This window comes from Myxocyprinus asiaticus, chromosome 33 (assembly GCF_019703515.2).
Source record: "Myxocyprinus asiaticus isolate MX2 ecotype Aquarium Trade chromosome 33, UBuf_Myxa_2, whole genome shotgun sequence".
NCBI classification, from domain to species: domain Eukaryota; kingdom Metazoa; phylum Chordata; class Actinopteri; order Cypriniformes; family Catostomidae; genus Myxocyprinus; species Myxocyprinus asiaticus.
This window is the reverse complement of record NC_059376.1, coordinates 9,762,826-9,785,068: the sequence shown is the minus strand read 5'-3', so window position 1 is coordinate 9,785,068 and position 22,243 is coordinate 9,762,826. Positions and strand designations below refer to the sequence as shown.

The 22,243-nt window shown below is 37.4% G+C and overlaps 1 protein-coding gene across 3 annotated transcripts in view; it reads left to right on the top strand.

The window, feature by feature from the left end:
• The window catches only part of LOC127423960 (dynamin-1-like protein), a 42,703-nt gene that overhangs the window by 675 nt on the left and 19,785 nt on the right, over positions 1-22,243 (top strand). The window contains exons 3-13 of one of the 3 annotated variants that reach the window (XM_051668682.1): positions 842-983; positions 2,688-2,726; positions 3,164-3,210; positions 4,988-5,056; positions 5,181-5,267; positions 6,036-6,198; positions 6,318-6,438; positions 8,161-8,235; positions 13,735-14,073; positions 15,939-16,059; positions 21,868-22,023. In XM_051668682.1, the coding sequence (XP_051524642.1) occupies positions 842-983; positions 2,688-2,726; positions 3,164-3,210; positions 4,988-5,056; positions 5,181-5,267; positions 6,036-6,198; positions 6,318-6,438; positions 8,161-8,235; positions 13,735-14,073; positions 15,939-16,059; positions 21,868-22,023 (1,359 nt within the window). The remainder of the gene's footprint in view (positions 1-841; positions 984-2,687; positions 2,727-3,163; positions 3,211-4,987; positions 5,057-5,180; positions 5,268-6,035; positions 6,199-6,317; positions 6,439-8,160; positions 8,236-13,734; positions 14,074-15,938; positions 16,060-21,867; positions 22,024-22,243) is intronic. The other 2 variants (XM_051668683.1, XM_051668684.1) reach the window with 2 other exon arrangements.

Here is a 22,243-nt window from a genome sequence, read left to right as displayed (position 1 = left end):
CACAAAAGGTGAATTTCTGAAAAATATCCATATATTGAAACTGAAAGGGAACTGGGGCTTTTAAGCTCTAAAATGACCAAAACAGCACCATAAAAGTAAGCTAAAATAAGTCCATATGACATGTGCGCTATATTCTGTAAAGAATATAGCTTCTTAAATATAGTCTTCTTAAAGGGAATATTTTACCCAGAAATGAAAATTTTCTCATCATTTACTCACCCTCACGCCATTCCAGAAACATGGCTTTCTTTCTTTTGCAGATCACAAATGAAGATTTTTAGAAGGATAACTAAGCTGTGTTGGTCCATACAATGCAAGTGAATGGTGACCAGAACTTTGAAGCTCCAAAAAGCACATAAAGGCAGTATAAAAGTAATACATATGACTCAAGTGGTTAAATCCATGTCTTCACAAGTTATCCAATCAGTTTTGGAAGAGAACAGACCAAAATATTTTTCACTGTATCTTGCCATTGCAGTTTCTAGGCACGATCGTGATTTCAAGCTCGATTACATTTCCTAGTTCATGAAGCATGTGCAGAGCACTAGATGGCGCTAGGAAGTTAACTGTAATCGAAATCAACCCAAATCTATTAGAAAGCTTCAGAAGACTTTTCACTTGCACAATTGTATGGACCAACAGAGCTGAGATATTCTTCTAAAAATCATAATTTGTGTTTTCAACTGAAGTCCTACACATCTGAGATGGCATGAGGCTGAGAAAATTTTCATTTTTGGGTGAACTATCCCTTAACACATTCATGAAGTAAGCTTACATATAAACATATTTTCCCCATGAAGCCACGTATGCACTTTGTTTCTTTTTTCCAATATATATACAGAGCAGCGGAAAGAGCTCAGTGTTGGAGAGTTTGGTTGGACGAGACTTCCTGCCTCGGGGTTCAGGAATAGTCACACGGCGCCCTCTAGTGCTACAGCTAGTGAACGTGCACCCTCTGCAGGAGAGATGCAAACAAGAAAATGGTAACATCTCATACCTGCCTCTCTTTTAGGAGTTTATCATATCTATATTCTGTTGAATGAAAACACAGAGGTTGTGTCTTTTTTGAGCTGCTATCTAGAAAACATTTGAATGTGCCTATGATGCCCAAAAATGTTGTCTAGGTTGACAGCTCACTAGGTGTTAAGAGACAGCCGGAGAGTCTCTTGCTATACTCTATTGAAAGCATCTGTGACCTGCTGTCGATTACCATTAACAATCATTTTGACCCATCTCTCAGTTTGCTAAAACAAGCATAAATTGTATGCACAATAATAGATTTAAAGTGGAAGTCTATTGGGCAAATTATTGCACCAGGAAAATGTTAAAGGGTTAGTTCACCCAAAAATGAGAATTCTCTCATCGTTTACTCACCCTCATGCCATCTCAGATGTGTATGACTTTCTTTCTTCTGCAGAACACAAATATAAATTTTTTTTAGAAGAATATCACTATCAATGCAAGTGAATGGAGACCAGAATTTTGAAGCTCCAAAAAGCACATACAGGCAGCGTAAAACTCCAGTGGTTTAATCCATGTTTTTAGAAGTGATATTATAGGTGTGGGTGAGAAACAGATAAATTAAGTCCTTTTTTTTTTTTTACTATAAATCTCCACTTTTGACCAGCCCAGGTATGTGCGTTCACGAGACTAGAGGTCTTCTTCTTCTGTTTTTTGGTGTTTTGCATTCTTCATGCATATCGCCACCTACTGGGCAGGAAGTAGAAAGGAAAAGGAAGAGATAAATGAAAGGAAAAGAATAAATAAATCATATTTCCCCAACAGCCCAGTAGGTGGCGATATGCACGAAGAATGCAAATCACGAGAAAAAGACCTCCCATGTACGTGCAGAGGAGGGCTGGTCGAAAGTGGAGATTTATAGTAAAAAAGGACTTAAAAATGTATCTGTTTCCCACCCACACTTATCATATAGCTTCAGAAGAAGTGCATTTAATCACTGGAGTCATATGGATTACTTTTATGTTGCCTTCATGGGCCTTTTTGAGCTTCAAAGTTCTGGACACCATTCACTTGCATTGTGTGGACCATCAGAGCTGTAATATTCTTCTAAAAATCTTCATTTGTATTTTGCAGGAGAAAGAAAGTCATACACATCTGGGATGGTATGAGGGTGAGTAAACTATGAAAGAATTTTCATTTTTGGGTGAACTAATACTTTAAAAGTATTAGTTGAAAATATAGCTACAAGATGTAAAATGTATAGATGTAAATGCGATTAATGTGATAAAACTTACCTTGTCTGTCCAAAGTTATATAAAGTGTTTCATTTCCTGGAATGACCATGTAAAGCCGGTAAAACCTGTAACTTTCAGATAACATGAGCAAGTGTACCAGAAAGGGACTGTTTACATTGAGAAAATCTACACATAGGGTTCCACCACTAAAAGGGCCATTTAGACAACTTTAAAATAACACTGATTTGTGTTCGGAAGTGCTTGGAAAAAAACTATGTGCTTCTCATTTCTGCATTTAAATCCTCTGGAATACCCTGCCCCATAGACTTCCATTGTAAGGGCATTACTGTTAACACAATTTTTGTTTGTTTTTATAAACTGTGGGATTGTTTTTAAAATTCTATTAATATCTGCTCATTATGAAAATGTCTTATTCTGATCTTTCTGTGCATGTGTTCCTAACACTCTCTCTGCTGTTCTCCGCTTTCTCAGGCAACGGGGCTAAACCAAACTCTAAAAACAGCTATCCAGGTCTCTGTTTTTCAGCAAATGTTCATCTGCATGAACTTACCTTCATCTCTGTCTATATCACTGCACCTAGTCTTCACTTCCTGTAAACTTCACTTTTCATAACCTAGATTGTTCTTGCATCTGTTGTTTTGGTTTGTGAAACCTACTTGCACAGTTTTCTTCACAGTGAGAGACTTTGACTGTGAAGCGAATGGATGTTTATGTACGCTGAACTGTCTCAAGTGTGTGCAGTTGTGTCCGGTCACTATGTAACATATTTCTGCAGAATATTGATTTTGCAATTTGTTCAAGACAGTCCACTTTGCAGTCCTGTAAACTGCCTTTATTCCATTGTGGTCTTTTATGGTAAGAGGGTTACTGTTCAGTGTGTGCTGGACACACTGTCATTAATATTGATTTGTTTTTCCTCGTTCTCTGATTCTGTTACTGTTCTGAAGGAATCAAAGCAGAAGAATGGGGCACCTTCCTTCACTGCAAAAACCAGGTAATCAACCACTCTATAGGTTTCCAGAATAACCCTGATTTTTGAGTTATGACACCTCATCTCCCACTATATGAGACTGGGGCTAGTATTTTCATTTATTGAGTCAGAACTCCAATTGCAAAAATGTGGTTGTGAAATAATCATGAAATTAATAATAATTTAAATAAATATATTTAATGATAATTTAAATAATTGTATTCTATTTTGTTATTGTATAACAATAAATGAAGTATCTGAAATAAATATCTAGAAAATATTGACTTTTTATTAAAGGAATAGTTCATCCAAAAATGAAATATTTCTCCTCATTTTCTTGCCCTCATGCCATCCCTGATGTGTATGACTTTCTTTCTTCTGCTGAACACATATAAAGATTTTTAGAAGAATATCTCTGATCTGTAGGTTCATACAATGCAAGTGAATGGTGGCCAGAACTTTGTCCTTTTTTACTATAAATCTTCACCTTCAAACAGCCCTCCTAGCTCTCTTCTCTGCTAAGAGTTTGCTTTGTTTATGGCGATTTTCTTTCTTTGTGCATATCGCATCCTACTGGGCAGAGAGGGAATTTATAGTAAAAAAGGACTGAAATATTGATCTGTCTCTTACCCACACTTATCATATCGCTTCTGAAGACATGGTCTTAATCATTGGAGTTGTATGGATTATTTCTATGCTGCCTTTATTTGCTTTTTGAGCTTCAAAGTTTTGATCACCATTCGCTTGCATTGTATGGACCTACAGAGCTGAGATATTGTAAAACTCTTCATTTGTGTTCAGCAGATTAAAGAAAGTCAGACACATCTGGGATGGCATGAGGGTGAGTAAATGATGAGAGAATTTTCATTTTTGAGTGAACTACTCCTTTCATATGACCACATATCTTTTTTCTATCCACTAAGAGTAATGTTACATGCAAAAACCTGAAGAAATTTTTTTCAATTAAATTCAAATCCATTTGTAGTCCTTAAAAAAAACAAAACAGAATGAAACGGTGATAACGTCCAATATGGCAAATGTTAAATTTTGTATTGACTTGTTTACACATTTTATTCCTCTAAAATTTCACACGGACATCCTAGCACCCCTTTGAACCGCCCCCTGGGGATTCCCGGACCCCAGTTTGAAAACCCAGAGCTATATAATAATAGTAGTTTTCTCAGGACAAGGGTATTTTTAGAAATGTCAGATTTGTCAGCAAGTTGTCACATTTTATTGGGGCAAGATGTCACGTGTTTTAAATGTTACACATTTAAACAGTTTATTTAGTGCAATATTTGTTGACCAAACAATGGTATAATAATTTTGTATGTTAATTACTTTTTGCTGTTTCATGTACAAAACCAGTACTTATTTTGTGAGTTTCTCCATGGAAACCTCCTGAGTCCACCCAGACCATTTAAAAGTTGCAAAAACAGGTAATTTACAATGTGTCAGGGCTATGATATCAGAAATATAAGCATAATGACCACCCACATTTCTATTCAGTATTCAGCAACTTGGCAAGGGTGCATTTCACATGCAAAGAGGTGTGCCAGTCGTAACAGAGCTAATTTACATTAAGTCTTAAAGGTACAGTAGCAAAAACAGCCTGTTTTTAAGGGCCTGAGAGAGGATGGAAAATGATTCTGTAAAGCTAAATTATGACTGGCTTTTGGTGCAAGAAATTTTGTCTAACATTATGAATGGACTTTAGCGGAAAAATGCGACAAAAGTGTAGAATATGTCCACTTTTAGATCTTTAAAGATCAGGTTTAAAATGTTGTTTTTCTTTGCTCAGATTTTCACAGATTTTAATGAAATACGGAAGGAGATTGAGGAGGAAACCAATCGCAGTACTAACAATAAGGTAAACACTAAACAGCACTTATCAGTGCAATGTTTCATATCGTGTTAAAGGCGCAACCACTGACTTTTGTTCCATTGGAAATATTTTAACTGGTCTCATTTAGTTGTTCTCTCTTCATTCTCAGGGCATCAGTTCAGAGCCCATTTACCTGAAGATCTATTCCCCTAATGTGCTCTGTCTGACTTTGGTGGACTTGCCCGGTATTACTAAGGTAACCACAGTAAAAGAACATGTTCTTATACCATGTATCGCATCTGCTGTTTTTCATGTAGGTCTTAAAAGAATAGTTCACCAAAAAATGAAATTTCTCTCGTTTACTCACCCTCATGCCATCCCAGATGTGTATGACTTTCTTCTGCAGAACACAAATAAAGATTTTTAGAAGAATATTTCAGCTCTGTAGAGCCATATAATGCAAGTGAATGGTGGCCAGAACTTTGAAGCTCCAAAAAGCACATAAAGGCAGCATAAAAGTAATCCATAAGACTCCAGTGGTTATATCTGTCTTATGAAGCGATCTAATTGATTTTGGGTGTTAACAGACTATAATATAACTCCTTTTTCACTGTACATCTTGCCATTGCAATCTCTAGACACAATCAAGACTTCAAGCTCGATTACACTTACTCGCGCTTGACGCTAGATGGTGCTAGGATGCTTAATCAAGCTTAAAATCACAATCACCAAGGAGTCTGCTGATCTTAATATTTATAATTAAAAATGAGTTATAATTTGGTATGTTCTCATCTGATTGGATCGCTTCAGAAGACATGGATTAAACTACTGGAGTCATATGGATTACTTTTATGCTGCCTTTATATGCTTTTTGGAGCTTCAAAGTTTACTGCAAAAAAGAAAATACCAAAAATACTACTTTTTTCCCGCTGTAATGTAACTCCATGACAGCTGTAAACTCATAAATACACTTTTGCTCAAAAATGATTACTGATTGTAATGTGTGTTTTGTTTGTCTGTGTAGGTCCCAGTTGGTGACCAGCCTGAAGACATCGAGACTCAAGTTCAGGAGATGATTCTGTCCTACATCTCCAACCCCAACTCCCTCATCCTGTGTGTGTCTCCTGCAAACTCTGATCTGGCCACGTCTGATGCCCTTAAACTGGCACGAGAGGTGGACCCAGATGGTGAGCAACATGCAGAGAATGCCAGATGTCATTTTGACACACTTGAAGGGCACTGTTTCAGGGAATGTATTCATTATGTGTGTGTGTGTGTGTGCGTGTGTGTGCATGCGCGCGGTCAGGTCGTAGGACGCTGCTGGTAATTAGTAAGCTGGATTTGATGGACGCGGGGACAGATGCTCTGGAAGTTCTCCTGGGTCGGGTCATACCTGTCAGACTGGGCATTATTGGTGTGGTTAACAGGTCAGCTATGTTCATCTGTTGGAAATGCATTATAAGACACCCCCCCCCCCCCCCCCCCACACACACACACACACACATGCGAGCCAAGAGAGACAAACTTCCTACTGTAAATATCTTTTAATGCAACATATGATATTTATGGAAACTAAGAAATGTGTCACATGCATGAGCTCATTAATATATGACCGCACATTTATATATTGATGCCTTTTCACTATTTAGAAACTTGGCCTGCCCTGATAAATGACAGCGTCAATTGCACTGGAAGTTTTTTACATCCAAAATGATTAGCCAACCCTAATAGGTGTCATGTACATACAGAATTCTTAAAAGGACTGCAAAAAACTGTTTGTTTAATCCTAAGGGTCAGAGAGAGGGTGGTAATTGTTCATGCAAAATTAAATTATAGAGAGGTAAATGCATAATATGTCCATAGACTGTATTTTTAATCAACATCAAGAGTGTATGCTAAAATGTATACAAATGTCAGCCTGATCTCATGAACATTATGTGACTGTGGCAACATATTTGCAAAACGAAATCGGCTGCAGTTTCCCAATGAAATGTCCAGCGGGGGGCGCTAAAAGCAAATGAAACGGTGTTGTAATCAGACGAGGTTTTTAAGGTGAATAGCCTAGTTTCCATCCACTTTTCGCACTATTTTGTTATCGACAAATATGAAAACGCGTAAATGTTTTTTTGAGAAATTTGCCATCTTCTGATGAATATGAGCCTTTCAGCTCTTACAAGCTTTTTAGTGTCTATCTCTAAACTTTTTCTTAACTCCAGCACTAAGCATTATCAGACATTTAAAAAGCGTTTGTTTTTGTTTTTTTCCCTGCAAAGTGTAATTCACTTTGAGTTGGAATTCCTCAATCAAAACCTCAAGCAGCCTTTACTGTAATAATCCCTGTACTGTTATCCTCTCCTGTCCTCCCTATTTATGCATAAGAACCCAAGGGCACCATGTCTACCCATTATCAGTCAGCATAGAGCCATGTTTGAGATAAATCGTTGGGTTATTCAGCTCTTGAGTTTAACATGTCTCCTTCAGGGCCCTTAAAAATAAAGGAGACAATTAAGTTGGACAGAAGAACTTCTGCTCCAGTGACAGTTCTCATTTCTCTGCTCTCGTTAACTTAATCAGATATACAGTAGCTGCAGGCAACGCGCACTCAGAACAGGGACACACTTGAGTATTACCTTTGAGAGCTTTTATGCAAAGCAAGCACTGGCAAGTAGTAGTAGTATTGCTTGCTATGGCAAGTTTCACTGTTAGAGGGTTTCCCTGGTCATGGAAAACCTGGAAATGTCAGGGAATGTTAAAGTTGTGTTTATCAGCCCTGGAAAAGAAATTAAATATAATGGTGAATATTTGTTTTTCTAGTTATGCTCTGGTCTAAAATATGGCATCGGCTAGAAATCGCTCTTGTATGGAGTAAAACCTTCCCGTAAGCCATAGTGATGCTCTTTGCAATGAAACGTTCAAACCGATGCACAGATTGTGTTTCATTAGCAAATAGGTCTGAATGGTTTTTTTTTATTTATTCCTTTGGCTACTAGTGAAAAGTTATTAATAATTAATTAATCAATAATGCATTAATTCAGGTTTAAGGAATATACCGGGCTCAATACAAGTCAAGGCATAATGTTGATTAGCACAAAATAAATTTTGACTCGTCCCTCCTTTTCTTTAAATTGCCATTTTTACTGTCATTTTAGGGTTTTAAGGTTTGTTGATATGACATCGTCATGGCAACGAAGTTGTAAAATTGGCTATAACTTTAAACAGAAAAGGTTAGTAAGTAATTTTATCACACTAAGATCATGTTTACATGCATATTGTGTATGTGTTGTGGCTATACTTTTGAAATAGTGAGTATTTTAATGTTCAAAAACTGGCCCCCATTCACTTCCATTGTAAGTGCCTCACTGTAACTTCCATTTTTGCTTTATTTAAAGAAAAGGAGGGACAAGTCAGAATTGATTTTTGTGGTAATCAATATTCCGCCACAAATGCTGTCGATTCAGCTTAACTTGTTTTAATATTCCTTTGGAATATTCCTTTAATAAGTGTAGTAACCCTGCTGGTCAGTAGTTTGCCTGTCACCTCGGCCTTAAAGGGATAGTTCACCCAAAAATGAAAATTCTCTCGTCATTTACTCACCCTCATGCCATCCCAGATGTGTATGACTTTCTTTCTTCTGCTGAACACAAATTAAGATTTTTAGAAGAATATCTCCGCTTTCGGGTTTCAAATATCTCCTATAGGTTTTTGTTAAAATCGGTATTGGTATCGGCCAAAAGTTTTCATATCGGTGCATCTCTAGAATATAGGGTTGGGGTTTTATTCAAATCCCTAACCTAACATGTGTAATTCGTCACATACCGTTTGTGCTATGGACTTGAATCATACCTCAGATCGTATTTTTGTGTCAAAGTGTGTGATTCATTTTTTTTTTTTTTTTGCCTGGTGAACAATAATATGTTCTATCCAATAGATTTACATTTAAGGTGGGGCGATTTAGAGTTTGAGTTATAATATCAAAAAGACTTGGGGGGGCCGGCTCTTTTGACTTGGGCCAGTAAGTGTCCACTAAGGAACCATTCACAACACCTTATCAATGCCCTAGCAACCCCCCAGAACACCCTGGCAACCGAATATCAGTGTGATAACAACCATTCAGAAGACCTTAGCAACGTCCTGGCAAAGAACTAGAGCATTGTTGTGGTGAGTTTTGCACGGGCAAGCACAACTTACATTTTATTATGAAAATGTAAAAACAAGTTTTCATTCCAGGTTTGCAGGTTCAGAGAATTTAGGGCTTGAAAGGAAGCAACCAAAGGTATTAGCTCTCTTCGTCCAGTAGTGGGTAGTATGCTAGCACTTTTCAATGTCCTCTGAGTCTGTCCTGTAAGCATCTTCTCCTGAAAAATATATTTAGAAATTCTTTCTCTCCTTCACTGAAAGAAAAGAGTTACAGACACCTACACTTCCATGTCAAAGAACAATTTGTGGTGACCAAAATTCTCTATGTTTGAAGTCAACATGAAATCAAAAATTACCATTTTGTTTTTCCAAATACATGTTCTTTGTTTTCATAATATTTTATTATGTTGTTATACTATTTAAACTTATTATTATTATTATGTTGGCTTGACAAAGCCAACATACTGATCTACTACATAAGCTTATTATTATTAGTGGTGCTTGCGGAGCAAAGCATCACTATTGTAATCTCAGATACTTATTATTATTATTCTTATTCCGTACAAAACTTCGGCACCTAACTCGTCCTGCACTGTTTGTAGTAGACCCATGAATTAGGTGTCAAATCGACCGGCCTATTGACGACACCTGTGCTATGACTTTTCTAAGGGATTGGGGGTACAGTGCACCGAGACATGACAGTTGGCTTGTTTTAATTGGGTGAGCAATCAGTCTACATCTATCATCATGGGAACTACTTAGCCACGCCCTAGCAACCATTTAGAGCACCCTAGCAACCAAACACCATTGACTTCCATTCAAAATCACTAAGATGGGTATCTAAGGATCACAATGCCGTAGAGATTTCAGGGTTGACTTATTTCACTGAGGATAGCAAGGAGCCATGTAAAGTATCACCTTAGTAACTGCCTAGCAACCACATGGGCTTACCCTAGCAACAAGTAACAAAACACATATCTCTGCACCAGAATATCGTAGACACTTCCGGGTTGACTTATTTCACTCAGGAGAGCAAGGAGCCTCATTAAGTATCACTCTGGTCACTGCCTAGCAACCAGATGGGGTTACCCTAGCAACCAAGTAACAAATCACATATCTCTGCACCAGAACATCGTAGAGACTTCCAGGTTGACTTATTTCACTCAGGATGGCAAGGAGCCATGTTAAGTATCACCTTGGTAACTGCCTAGTAACCAGATGGGGTTATCCTAGCAACCAAGTAACAAATCACATATCTCTGCGCCAGAACATCGTCGAGACTTCCGGGTTGACTTATTTCACTCAGGATGGCAAGGAACCTTGAATAGTATCACCCTGGTAACTGCCTAGCAACCAGATGGGGTTACCCTTGCAACCAAGTGACAAATTACATATCTCTGCATTAGAACTTCGTAGAGACTTCTGGGTTGACTTATTTTACTCAGGCTGGCAAGAAGCCTTGCTAAGTATCACCTTGGCAACTGCCTAGCAACCATATGTGATTACCCTAGCAACCATGTAACAAAGCACATATCTCTGCACCAGAACATCGTAGAGATTTCTGGTTTCATTCATTTGACTCAGGGTAGCAAGGAGCCTTTTCAGTATCACCTTGGTAACTGCCTAGCAACCAAATGGGGTTACCATAGCAACCAGTTTGCCATTCAGAAAAACAAGCAAGGGGTAGGGTTGCATAGGACTTCTTGCAGCTGGCTGTCTATCTGTATGATGTTCCTTCTGTCTGTCTGACTGTAAGACCTTCAAACTTCCAACTCTTCAAACTATTTTAAACTTTCAGACAAGGCTTTGTCAGGCCAACATAAAGTTTATCTTCAAACTTTACTATCTAGTTTATGCTTATTCTTCTGAGACTAAAATTTTCAACTGCTACTCCTAGAGCTTTCATGCTACAAGCAACAAACTCGCACAGACCTGGGGACTGTTCTGAAGTTTGTTGCTATATCTTTTCTACCTTTTTATATAAATGATGATCAAAAATAAAATAAAAAATCACATAGACACATGGAGCAATACGGTCCAGTAGAGGATGGAGCCCCAGGATAAAAAAAAATCCTTTCTTTTACTTTCATTTTCCATCTATTGAAAATGACAAATACATGCATACTCCAAATTTCAACATTCAAGCGATTTTAAACCATTCGAGCGCAAGAAGACACGAAAGGATTCAATTCAGTACTCGCGAGCTGTTTTCTGTGGCACGTCGTGTCTCTGACAACGCGTGAGCCCAGATGCCAGATCACTTTCGCTTGTGTCTTCACGAAGGTTTGTCAATTGTATGTGTTTTTGCCAGTTTGAACATTCATGCGATTTTACACCATTCAAGCACAACAACATGCAAAGCAACTCACTTTAGTGCTTGCGAGCTGTTTTGTGTGACACAGAGTGCCGCGTTGCGCCTCAGACAACGCACGCGCCCCGAAGAGAGATAATTTTTGCTTCTTCTTGCATGCGGGTGATTGCATGTTTTACACATTTTATTGAACAAGTACTACACATTTACTCCTAAAAGCAAGTGGAAGGTTGTTGGTTCAATCCCCACAGCCAACACCATTGTGTCCTTGAGCAAGGCACTTAACTCCAGGTTGCTCCAGGGGGATTGTCCCTGTAATCAGGGCACTGTAAGTCGCTTTGGATAAAAGCGTCAGCCAAATGCATAAATGTAAATAAAATTTATATGAATTTTTTTTTATTTTTTTTTATTCAGCTTTGTGCTAGATAAAGAAAACCTATACATGCATGTCCAAATTGGTTTGGCTTGAAAATGTTATAGGCATGGAGAGTTTAATGGGTATTGTGACGAATGTCAAATATAAAACTAACTTTACCGCACTGAGCCGAGCCGCGTCTCAGACAACGCACGCGCCCCGAAGAGAGATCACTTTCGCTTCTCCTTGCATTTGAATGGACAAATACATACAAAATACATGATATCTTGGCGAGTCTGTTATGTCTCAAGCATGGCCGGAGTGGCAATCGGGAAGATCAGGAGAATTCCCGCTGGACCGGTCAAAAATTGGGCCGGTAGGGTCCGAATGTTGATTGACAAACTTTCATCTTAAAGTAAATGAATACAGATGCAACAGCACGACACAGTACGAAAATAATGAGACTTTACAGCTCTCAAAAGATTAAACTCAACGAAACAAACTGCACAGAGTGCCTTCAATTTTGCATCATGCGATAAAACCCTCTTAAAGAGACAGTAACCATTTTGCCTTTGTCATGAACATTTACATTCCAAGTAGAAGAAAAGTACAAATGTGTTATTTTCAGTCTTTTATTTCACTCTTAAGTTGAAAAATGGCACGTTTTTGAATGGCATGTAAAAATATAAAAACAATCACCCAAACTTAATTGTTTCACTGGATCTGTTGCTATTTTAATTATCTAAAATACAAAGCACTGACCATTTAAAGTGTGAGCCTGTACATCTTGAAAGAGTTATAAACAGTTGCAGTTCTACGGTGTTATTATGTGCCTAGACAGTCTTTCAAATAAACTTAGTTTACCCCAAAATGAAAATTTTCTCATCATTTACTCACCCTCATTCCATCCCAGATGTGTCTTTCTTTCGCCTGATGAACACAAATTAAGATTTTTAGAAGAATATCTCAGCCCTGTTGGTCCTTTCAATGCACGTGAATAGTGATCAGAACTCGGAAGGTACAAAAATCACATAAATGCAGCATAAAAGTAATCCATACAACTCCAGTGGTTTAATCTATGTCTTCAGAAGCGATATGATAGGCGTGGGTGAGAAACAGATCAATATTTAAGTTTTTTTACTATAAATTCTCCTCCCTGCCCAGTAGGGGGCGATATGCTTATGTAAATCAATCAAAAAACAAAGAACTCTTAAGAACATGAAATGAAAGTGAAAGTGGAGATTTATAGTAAAAAATGACTTAATTATTGATCTGTTTCTCACTGTTTCTCATTTACTTGCATTGAATGGACCAAGAGAGCTGAGATATTCTTCTAAACATCTTCATTCATGTTTTGCAGAAGAAAGTCATACACATCTGGGATGCATGAGGGTGAGGAAATGATCAAATATCCTTTTCACATTCACTTATTTTTACAACACATACAATGAAGTCTTATGACAGTGAAAATCCGAGTGAATGCCGTATGTGGTATAATGACATGGAGAGCTTAAATAATAAGTAATTGCATATATTTCATATTTTTCTTGTGATTTGTTTTATTGTTATCATCAAGTTCCAGTCCCGGTTCAAGGTTCGGGTTTTCTCAAGCCAACATCAAAGTTTGTTCACAAACTTAAGCTTCTAGTTAAAATATAACTTGCTCTGCCTCTTTAACGGCTCTGTGCCTTTTTCAGATGACGCCACCAAGCCTTCTTATTTATCAACCCCTTGCCTCAAAACACCCATCACATAGAGACCACTTTTCACAATCCAGTCAATTCCTGATGGATATAATAAGTCCCGTTTTACATTTTTCCCCCATGTATCAATATTGTTTCACTTAGAAACATTTTAAAAGTAAATTGGGTTGCGAATGCCATCTGCCAGGCTCATCCACTTTTTTTTGTACCTTGCCAGGAGTCAACATGACTTGAACACCCAAAAGAGTCTCGTCGACTCCTGCAAAGACGAGCAGGCATTTCTGCAGCGGCATTACCCATCATTAGCCTCCCGCTGCGGCTCGCGATACCTGGCTCGTATCCTGAGTCGACTGCTCATGCATCACATCAGAGACTGTCTTCCGGAGCTCAAGACTCGAGTCACGGTGTTGACTGCACAGTACCAGACCCGACTCAACAGCTACGGGCAGCCTGTGGAAGACCACAGTGCCACCTTGCTGCAGATTGTCACCAAGTTTGCCACCGACTACTGTAACACCATTGAAGGCACTGCCAGACACATACAGACAACTGAACTGTGAGTTAACGAAATGCAAAACTTTTGGTTTATTTTCGTGTAGAATGATGTTCTTAACTATTTGTTTATTTATTTATATATTTTGCCTTTTTACACCATAAACGAATGTATGCTAATGAAATTAGATTTTTGAAGTGCAAGTCATTTTATAAAATTCTCCCTGACCAAAGCCTTAAAGGAATAGTTCACCCAAAAATGGAAATTCGCTCATCAAGATGTTAAGAAGAATATCTCAGCACTGTAGGTCTTCACAATGCAAGTGAATGGTGACTAGAACTTTGCAGCTCCAAAAAGCACATAAAGGCATCATTAATGTATACAACTCCAGTGGTTTAATCCATGTCTCCAGAAACTATATGATAGATGTGGGTGAGAAACAGATCAATATTTCGATCTCCACTTTCACTTTCACATGTTTCTACTTTTGTTTTTGTCGATTCGCATTCTTCATGCATATCGCCACCTACTGGGCAGAGAGGAGAATTTATATTTATATTAAAATATTTAAGTGTTTCTCATCCACACCTATCATTCTGAAGACATGAATTTAACCACTGGAGTCGTATGGATTAATTCTATGCTGCCTTTATGTGATTTTTGGAGCTTCAAAGTTCTGACCACCATTCATTTGCATTGAATGGACCTGCACAGCTGAAATATTCTTCTAAAAATCGTAGTTTGTGTTCAGCAGAAGAAAGAAAGTCATCCACCTCTGGGATGGTATGAGTGTGAGTAAATGATGAGAGAATTTTCATTTTTGGATGAACTATCCGTTTAAAATATAAGGTTTGGGAAAAAAGTATTCAGATAATTATTTTTTTCTGAATTAAAATATGTATTGACATTTTTGTGATTTAATAGTTGCTTGCAAAAAAATTATATATTAGGCCTGTCGATTTAACATATTAATTTAATGTGATTAATTATATAAAACATACCATGTTAAAAAATTAACAGTTAATCATGCCTCCTGACCCGTAGGTAAATACAGTAGGCTAATAAAAGTACGTATTTTCCTACCATAGGAGCAATTCAAGCTTCAAGTAGGCTTGGCTGATGATATAAGAATAAAACAACAATATATTGACCTTTAAAGCCACTTTTTGTATTGTCTAATTAATGCTTTACTAACGCTTTACATCTGCCCAATAAAGCAATATATTTCAATCTGAATGATCATATTTATTATAAGCCCTGCATATTCTATTCATAATTATTTGAATTATGTATTATTTGGGGGACTTTCTCAGCAAATATTTATGACATTACATTTAATTTTATTAATTAATTACTCAGCAATGTCATGTATTTAATTTTATGAAAAAAAAAATCAATTGACAACCCTATATTTATAGGAGCTTGCCATTTTGAGAGCAAAATGCATCAAATGTTCCATGAACAGTCCATAAATGTGATTTCTGGAGTCCCCTAGTAAAGTTAGCATCTTACAGCTTGCTATTAAGTTACATATTCTTTTTTTCCAAGGCTACATTCCTGCTAAAACTTTTTTCCTGTGACTTCAAAAGCTCCTTTGTCTGTTATTTTCACACTAAAGCTAATAACAGCTATCAAGTGCACCATGTTTACTTTGTCTGGTTCACTGAATATGACATGATGATAATCAGCAAGCCCATCCAGCTCCTTATTTACACCGTGCGCTGTTGGCTGAAATCCTGTTAATCTCACATATCTGGCAAAGTCCCTGGCCGCTATCGATTAATTAAGTGCTGTGTATTGACGTTGTCTAGCTGGACTTTCGGAAATTACTCGAGGGCACTGTGAAACTTTGAACGAGCCTATGATGGCCAAAAATGCTGCATGATTTTTAACTTTTCACTGATTATGTTTGCACTGGTGTGTTGTAGGTGTGGTGGAGCTCGTATCTGTTACATTTTCCATGAGACATTTGGAAGAACCCTGCAGTCCATTGATCCTCTGGGAGGACTCACTGAACTAGATATCCTCACAGCTATCAGAAATGCCACGGTACAGTATATAGTAGGGCTGCATGATTATGCCAAAATGTATAATTGTTGATTATTTCCCCAGGGTTTCCGCGGGTCTTAAAAAGGTCTTAATTCGCACTTCTGCAGATTAAGGCCTTAAAAAGGTCTGAAATCAGAGCAACAAGTCTTAAATTCATAAGGTCATGGCATTCAATGTTGCATGAGGGATTGTTTTCTCGTTGCGTTAGGGTGACCAGATGTGTTTTTAAGAGGTGTGTCCAGGTCTACCGACATTTCTCTAATTTTTTTTTAAATGTCCCGGTTTCAGCTGGTTGGGTCACTGATTTTTTGTTTCTTAAATTAAATATCCTAATTTTCCTAATCTAATACGAATATTGTCTCGGTATTGTTTGCAGCGAAGTGAAGCAATTTCGTTACGTTGCACGTTGTTTTGACAAGACTTTCATTCTAGTTTTCAGCAAATCAGCTGAACTGTATCTGGTTACCATGGCTATGATGTCATGCGCTTGGAGTTCGCGCTCTTTGTCATCCTGCAATCAGTGCAAATGCCCAAATAAAAATGCCTTTTCAACAACGAGCAGAAAAAAGCCGATTCAGTTCTTCGTGCAATACGTGAAAATGTAAGCAAGGTGCATTTTTTTATATAGATGTGGGGATTCTATTTTGAATTTTAGGTCCAGTGTTGAATTTTTTTTTTAAAATGTGTACCTGACACGACAAGTCATTTCATAATTGCACATACAATATGACATATGGATAGAATAGGCTACATGGAATTTGTATACTTTAAAAAAGCTTAAATTGTGGTAAAATTGTGAAAAACAAAATATAAAAATATAGCTGCGAGCAGCAATTATCGGGGTTCAAGCGGTTTAAGGCCTTTAAGCACATGCGTAAAAAGGTATTATGTTTTATTTAGCAAGCATGTAACCACCTAGATCATAGATGGAATAGACCGTTTACAGCAAATACAGGCAATTTACTAAGGAAATGGTTTTTAAATGGTTTTTAAAGCTTTTTAAAACTTTAAAGCTCATAGCGCCACCTATGGTCCGATCATCATAAAAGTCTGCATGCTTGTTTAGAATCATATGTCGCATGTTCTCAGCTAATTTCGTGAAGTTCTGAGTTTTTGTTTAGGAATTATGGGATTATTTGTGCACTTGACCATGCCCATTTTATAAATGACACTGTTATAGCTACCAAAAGGTAAAGAGTGTCTTCTTTCAAATTTCTCACAGACCTCTACGGCCAGGAGTCGAACAGGCCCACCAAGTTTTGTGCCGATCGGCCTCCGTTAAGTCTAATAGGTGCTCAAACTTCATTGGCCGATGGCGGCAATGTTTTTTGAGATATGCCATTGTCCCCATAGACAGTCATGGCACCTTGGACAAAGACACCGCATGCCGATTTTCAACTCAATCAGACCAACTGTTGTGTAGTTAGAGCTGTTTTCATGTTTTTTTCCTGTTATAACGCCACCAAGTGGCCAAACTCTTTTTTTTACTGTGACCTCAGATTGAGCTCATACACGTGTACCTAGTTTGGTGAAAATATCTCATTTTGTTCGGGCGTTGTAGCCATTTTAGTAAAAATGGCCCACCCTTTTCGAACGTTTTGGCACCCCTTAGCGACCGTGAGTTGAAATGTCAACTTTTTTTTGATAATTATTGATAATCAGACTCCAGAGTATATTCCTGGTTTGCTTCCGATCGGGCGAAAAACCTAGGACTAGTTCGCAAAAGTAGGTTATTAACATTATCTGAAATATTTACCGAACGGTTTGACAGACACCAATGCTTCTTGAGGCACAGTTGTTTAGAATGAGAAGAGCTATCAGTTGATATATATTGCTTGTGTTTTTTCACAACACTGCATTATATACAACCATTAACACCAACAAAAATCGTGATAGTATCACCTAGTGGCCGATTTTTTTAAAAACTTTACACAACCCTTTCAGACCAAGAGTCAAATAGGTCCACCAAGTTTCGTTCCGATCGGTCATTGTTAACCTTGTGTAATAGCTGCTGAAATTTGATTGGCCGATGGTGGCTATGTTTTTCAACATATGTGAATGTCAATATAGACAATGATGGCAGCTGAGACAAAGACAAAGTATGCAAATTTTGAAGTCAATAGGATTAACGGTTTCATAGTTATAGCCAATTTTATGTTTTTTTTGGTATTATAGCTTCACCATGTGGCAAAACCGCGCCAACTTTTCTGGGCGTCCAAAGATTGACCTCTTACATAAGCATGCCAAGTTTGGTGAAGATATCTAATTTCCTTCAAGAGTTATAGCCATTTACGTAAAATTGGCCACTCATACTTCCAATGTTTTCGCATACCGTAGCTAGCTCAAGTCGAAATTTCAAACTTTTTTTGATAACTTTTGATATTGAGACTCCATAGAATAGTTTGGCACTGGTTTGGTCCCGATCAGACGAAAAACCTAGGACTAGTTCGCAAAAGTAGGTTTTATGAAAAATCCAAGATGGCGGAAAATTTTTATAGGCGGAAATGAAATCGGAGATATACGTTTTGTTTGGTTTGAGCCAAGGACTCCAATGGTATATACGACAAAAGGTCTAGAAGTTATGAGCAGTTTCGCGTTTTTGATCGCTGTAGCGCCCCCTGTTGACCGATTTCACCGAGTCTGTGTTTCTGAGTAGCGAGCAATACTACTACCATCTGACCAAGTTTAAAGTCTCTAGGACTTACGGTTTGCTCTGCCCAATCAGTTTTATGGCGGAATAATAATAATAATAATGATAATGATAATAAACATTTTAACAATTACAGTAGGGTTTCAGCGCTAAGCGCTTGAACCCCTAATAAAATATCAGTTTTCACAAACTGCATACCCCTTTTGTTTTCACACCTCTTTCAGAATTTATACAAATATAAGAGATACAAGGTTTTTTATGTAGTACTGCCCTTCAAAAGCTGCATAACACAAAATTTACTCTAATATACACAAATCATCCTGTTCAAAAGGTTGCATCCACTTGGGTCTTCTTGTGTTGCCTTCTTGAGCATCAATGAATGTTTGTACCTTTTGTAATAATTGTGTATGAGCCCATTAATTGTCAAAAGCTTGATGTCTGTATCATATAGCCACGGTTGGGAAGAACTCAGATGTGCAGAAAATGCTGGGAAACCAAATCATGTTCAGTAGTTGGAGGATTTTTCTTCAGGGTTGAAAAAGGACAAAGCAAGGACTCATGAACAATTATTAGTCGAACAGTTTTTGATCATTGAGAAAGCAACACACCATATTAAGAAACAATGGAATGTAAACTTTTGAACAGGATCATTTGTGCAAATTCAGTTACTATTTTGTCTTGTGGAATATACAGTATGTGCGTACCTGTTATGTCAAATAGCTTCTTCAGAGCAGTACTAAATAAATACAAAATGCAGTTTTTATGATCCCTTTTTTATTATGCATTTTCATGTAGTGAACATATGGACGTATCGTGTTCCCTTCAATTTATTCCTTAAATTTTCTTTAGTCGGTCTTAAAAAGGTCTTAAAGTCTTAAATATAGCTTAATAAAATCTGCAGAATCCTATAGCTTAATAAAACATGCATGTTTCCTTAATATTGTAATGATTAATTTTGACTAATAGAATTTACAGTGGCAGACACTCAAAAAATGAAGTCATTACCCTTACTTAAATTGTAAACAGTTTTTACAAGTAATTTATTGGCTTTCATTCAGATAAAGTCAATTTTGTTGAGCCAACATAATTTAGTTGGATTAGGTCAAATTAATTTACTATAGTAAGCACAAGTGCCATTCTTCACTACATTGGGAACCCCCAAAACTCCAAAAAGGGGTGGGAGCTCCAAACTGCCAGCAAAAGTATAGAGAGCCCCTAACCTAACCCGTTCCCTAAACCTAACCATGTGTGGAGATGTCGCCCCTTTTGGAGTTGGCCCAACCCCCTTTTGGAGTAACCCTGCCCCCTTCTGGAGTAACACTGCCATCTTTTGGAGATTCCGCCCCCATTTGGATATCTCCGGCCTGCAACTATACCTACTTGAAAACTCCAGCATAACAGACACTCTTTTTAAATACCAACATAACAGAATAATAAACATTAACAAGTCTCCGCATATTCTCATCTTGCTCAAAAATGCATTAAATAACACTTAATTTCAATGCTTGTTCTTCCTATCCTTCCTATCAGTGCCTCATTAACACCACAAACAATATTTGTGTTGTCCCAACTCAAATGGATTAAATGGAAAGAACACAATGAAATCAAAGTTGTTACAAAATGTTCTAGAATTGTGTTGCTTTAGTTTATTTTAATGAGGTAAATTGAAAAAGCAGTTTCAAAATCACTTTTTAATCACAATTATTTAATAACAAGCAAAACCTGTATTCAAATTAAATCTGTAAATATTTGATAAAATAAGTGTTTGTTTTGTTTAAGCAATTTAATTTACATCTCTTTTGCTAACATTAAATAGTATCATGGATATCAAAGTAATATTTAATGTAAACTTAAACAAAAGACACAAACATAAACACTCAAACGGCAGCTGCGTGTGACTCACTCTCTCTCAGGGGACAGACACGAAGACTCTGGTCTGTCTGTCTCTCTCCTCTCTCTGTGAACTGGCCATCTTTTTATCTCTCCTGACTCTCACTGTGAACAGGTGGATGTCCTCACCGCTTTCTCTCTCCCCAGATGGGCGCTTGACCGTGCCCTCACCTCCACAATATCTAATAATTTAGATTATATTATCACGAGTTATGCATTTGGATTTATTTTTAGACATTTATCTCACTATTATTTGTCAAAGTTTAAAAAAAAATGTAATCACCTTGAAGTGTCAGTTTTTGCAATAATGTCACATTATGATTACAGTCAAACCTGACCATGGTGTTACAAAGAAGAGACATAGATATAATTTTTTATTTTTATTTTTTACCAATAATGTATTTCAAATATCAAAATTAAATAACTCAAACACTGCATCTTTTTGTTATGGCAACAAAGAAACATAAACTAATTTATTTAAGTTTCTTTGTTGCCATAACAAAAAGATGCAGTGTTTTGTCTGGAAGTTGCAGCTCCCACACCTAAGCATATACGTTGGGGTCAGACTTTTTTTTTGTTCTTTGATCTGTGTGTGTGATTTCTGTGCTCTGTTTTCTGGTTGTGTTAGTCTCACCCATTCATTTGTGTGTGTGTGTGTGTGTGTGTGTGTGTGTGTGTGTGTGTGTGTGTGTGCAGTTGTGTGTGTGTGTGTGTGTGTGCGCAGTTGTGTGTGTGTGTGTGTGTTCTGCATTGTGTCAGATTTATTGATTTTTATTTGACAAATTTATAAGTTTTTACATTTTTAAGTTGATCTGCTTTATAGTCTCCCCAGTTTATTTTTTAAGTTTGTGGGTGTGTTTGTGTGTGTATGTGTATGTTTGCACTCTGGATGTTTTATAGTCCCACCTCTTCATTTCTGTGTGTTTGTGATCTGCATTTTGACTGATTTATTGATTCGTATTTAAAAAAAAAAAAAAAAAAAACGAAAAAAGAATGCTCTGTGTCAGGGTCTTTCCCATTTATTTTCTGTGGTCGGTCAATTCTGACCACGAACAGCAAAGGTGTTAATCTCGACAAATCAAGTTCAATTTAGGATTAAATCAAGGTTAAACATCAATTATATTCTAGAAAGTTGTTGTGTTGCAACAATACAATACCATGTCGCTAGCAAGAAGACCTATGGAAACTGCAATGAGTGCTGCCCTAGTTTATCACTCATGCAAATGTAGATTTGAGTAGACTGTATTGTGTTGTTTTTGTGGATATAGGGTCCTCGGCCAGCACTGTTTGTTCCTGAAGTGAGTTTTGAGCTACTGGTGAAGAAACAGATCAAGAGACTAGAGGAGCCCAGCCTGCGCTGTGTGGAGCTCGTACATGAAGAACTGCAGAGAATCATTCAACACTGCTCTGCCTACAGCACACAGGTAAAACACACACCTCAAAAAAATCGGGCTGTTGTGCACTTTGCATGTGTATAGTTTGAACAGTTTGAAGGAATAGTTCACACAAAAATGGAAATTCTGTAGTCATTTTCTCACCTTCATGTAGTTCCAAACCCATATGACATTCTTTTTTAAGAATATCCTGGCCACTGTTTTCCATATAATGAAAGAGAAAAAGAACTGGGGCTGTGGGGGCCTGGGC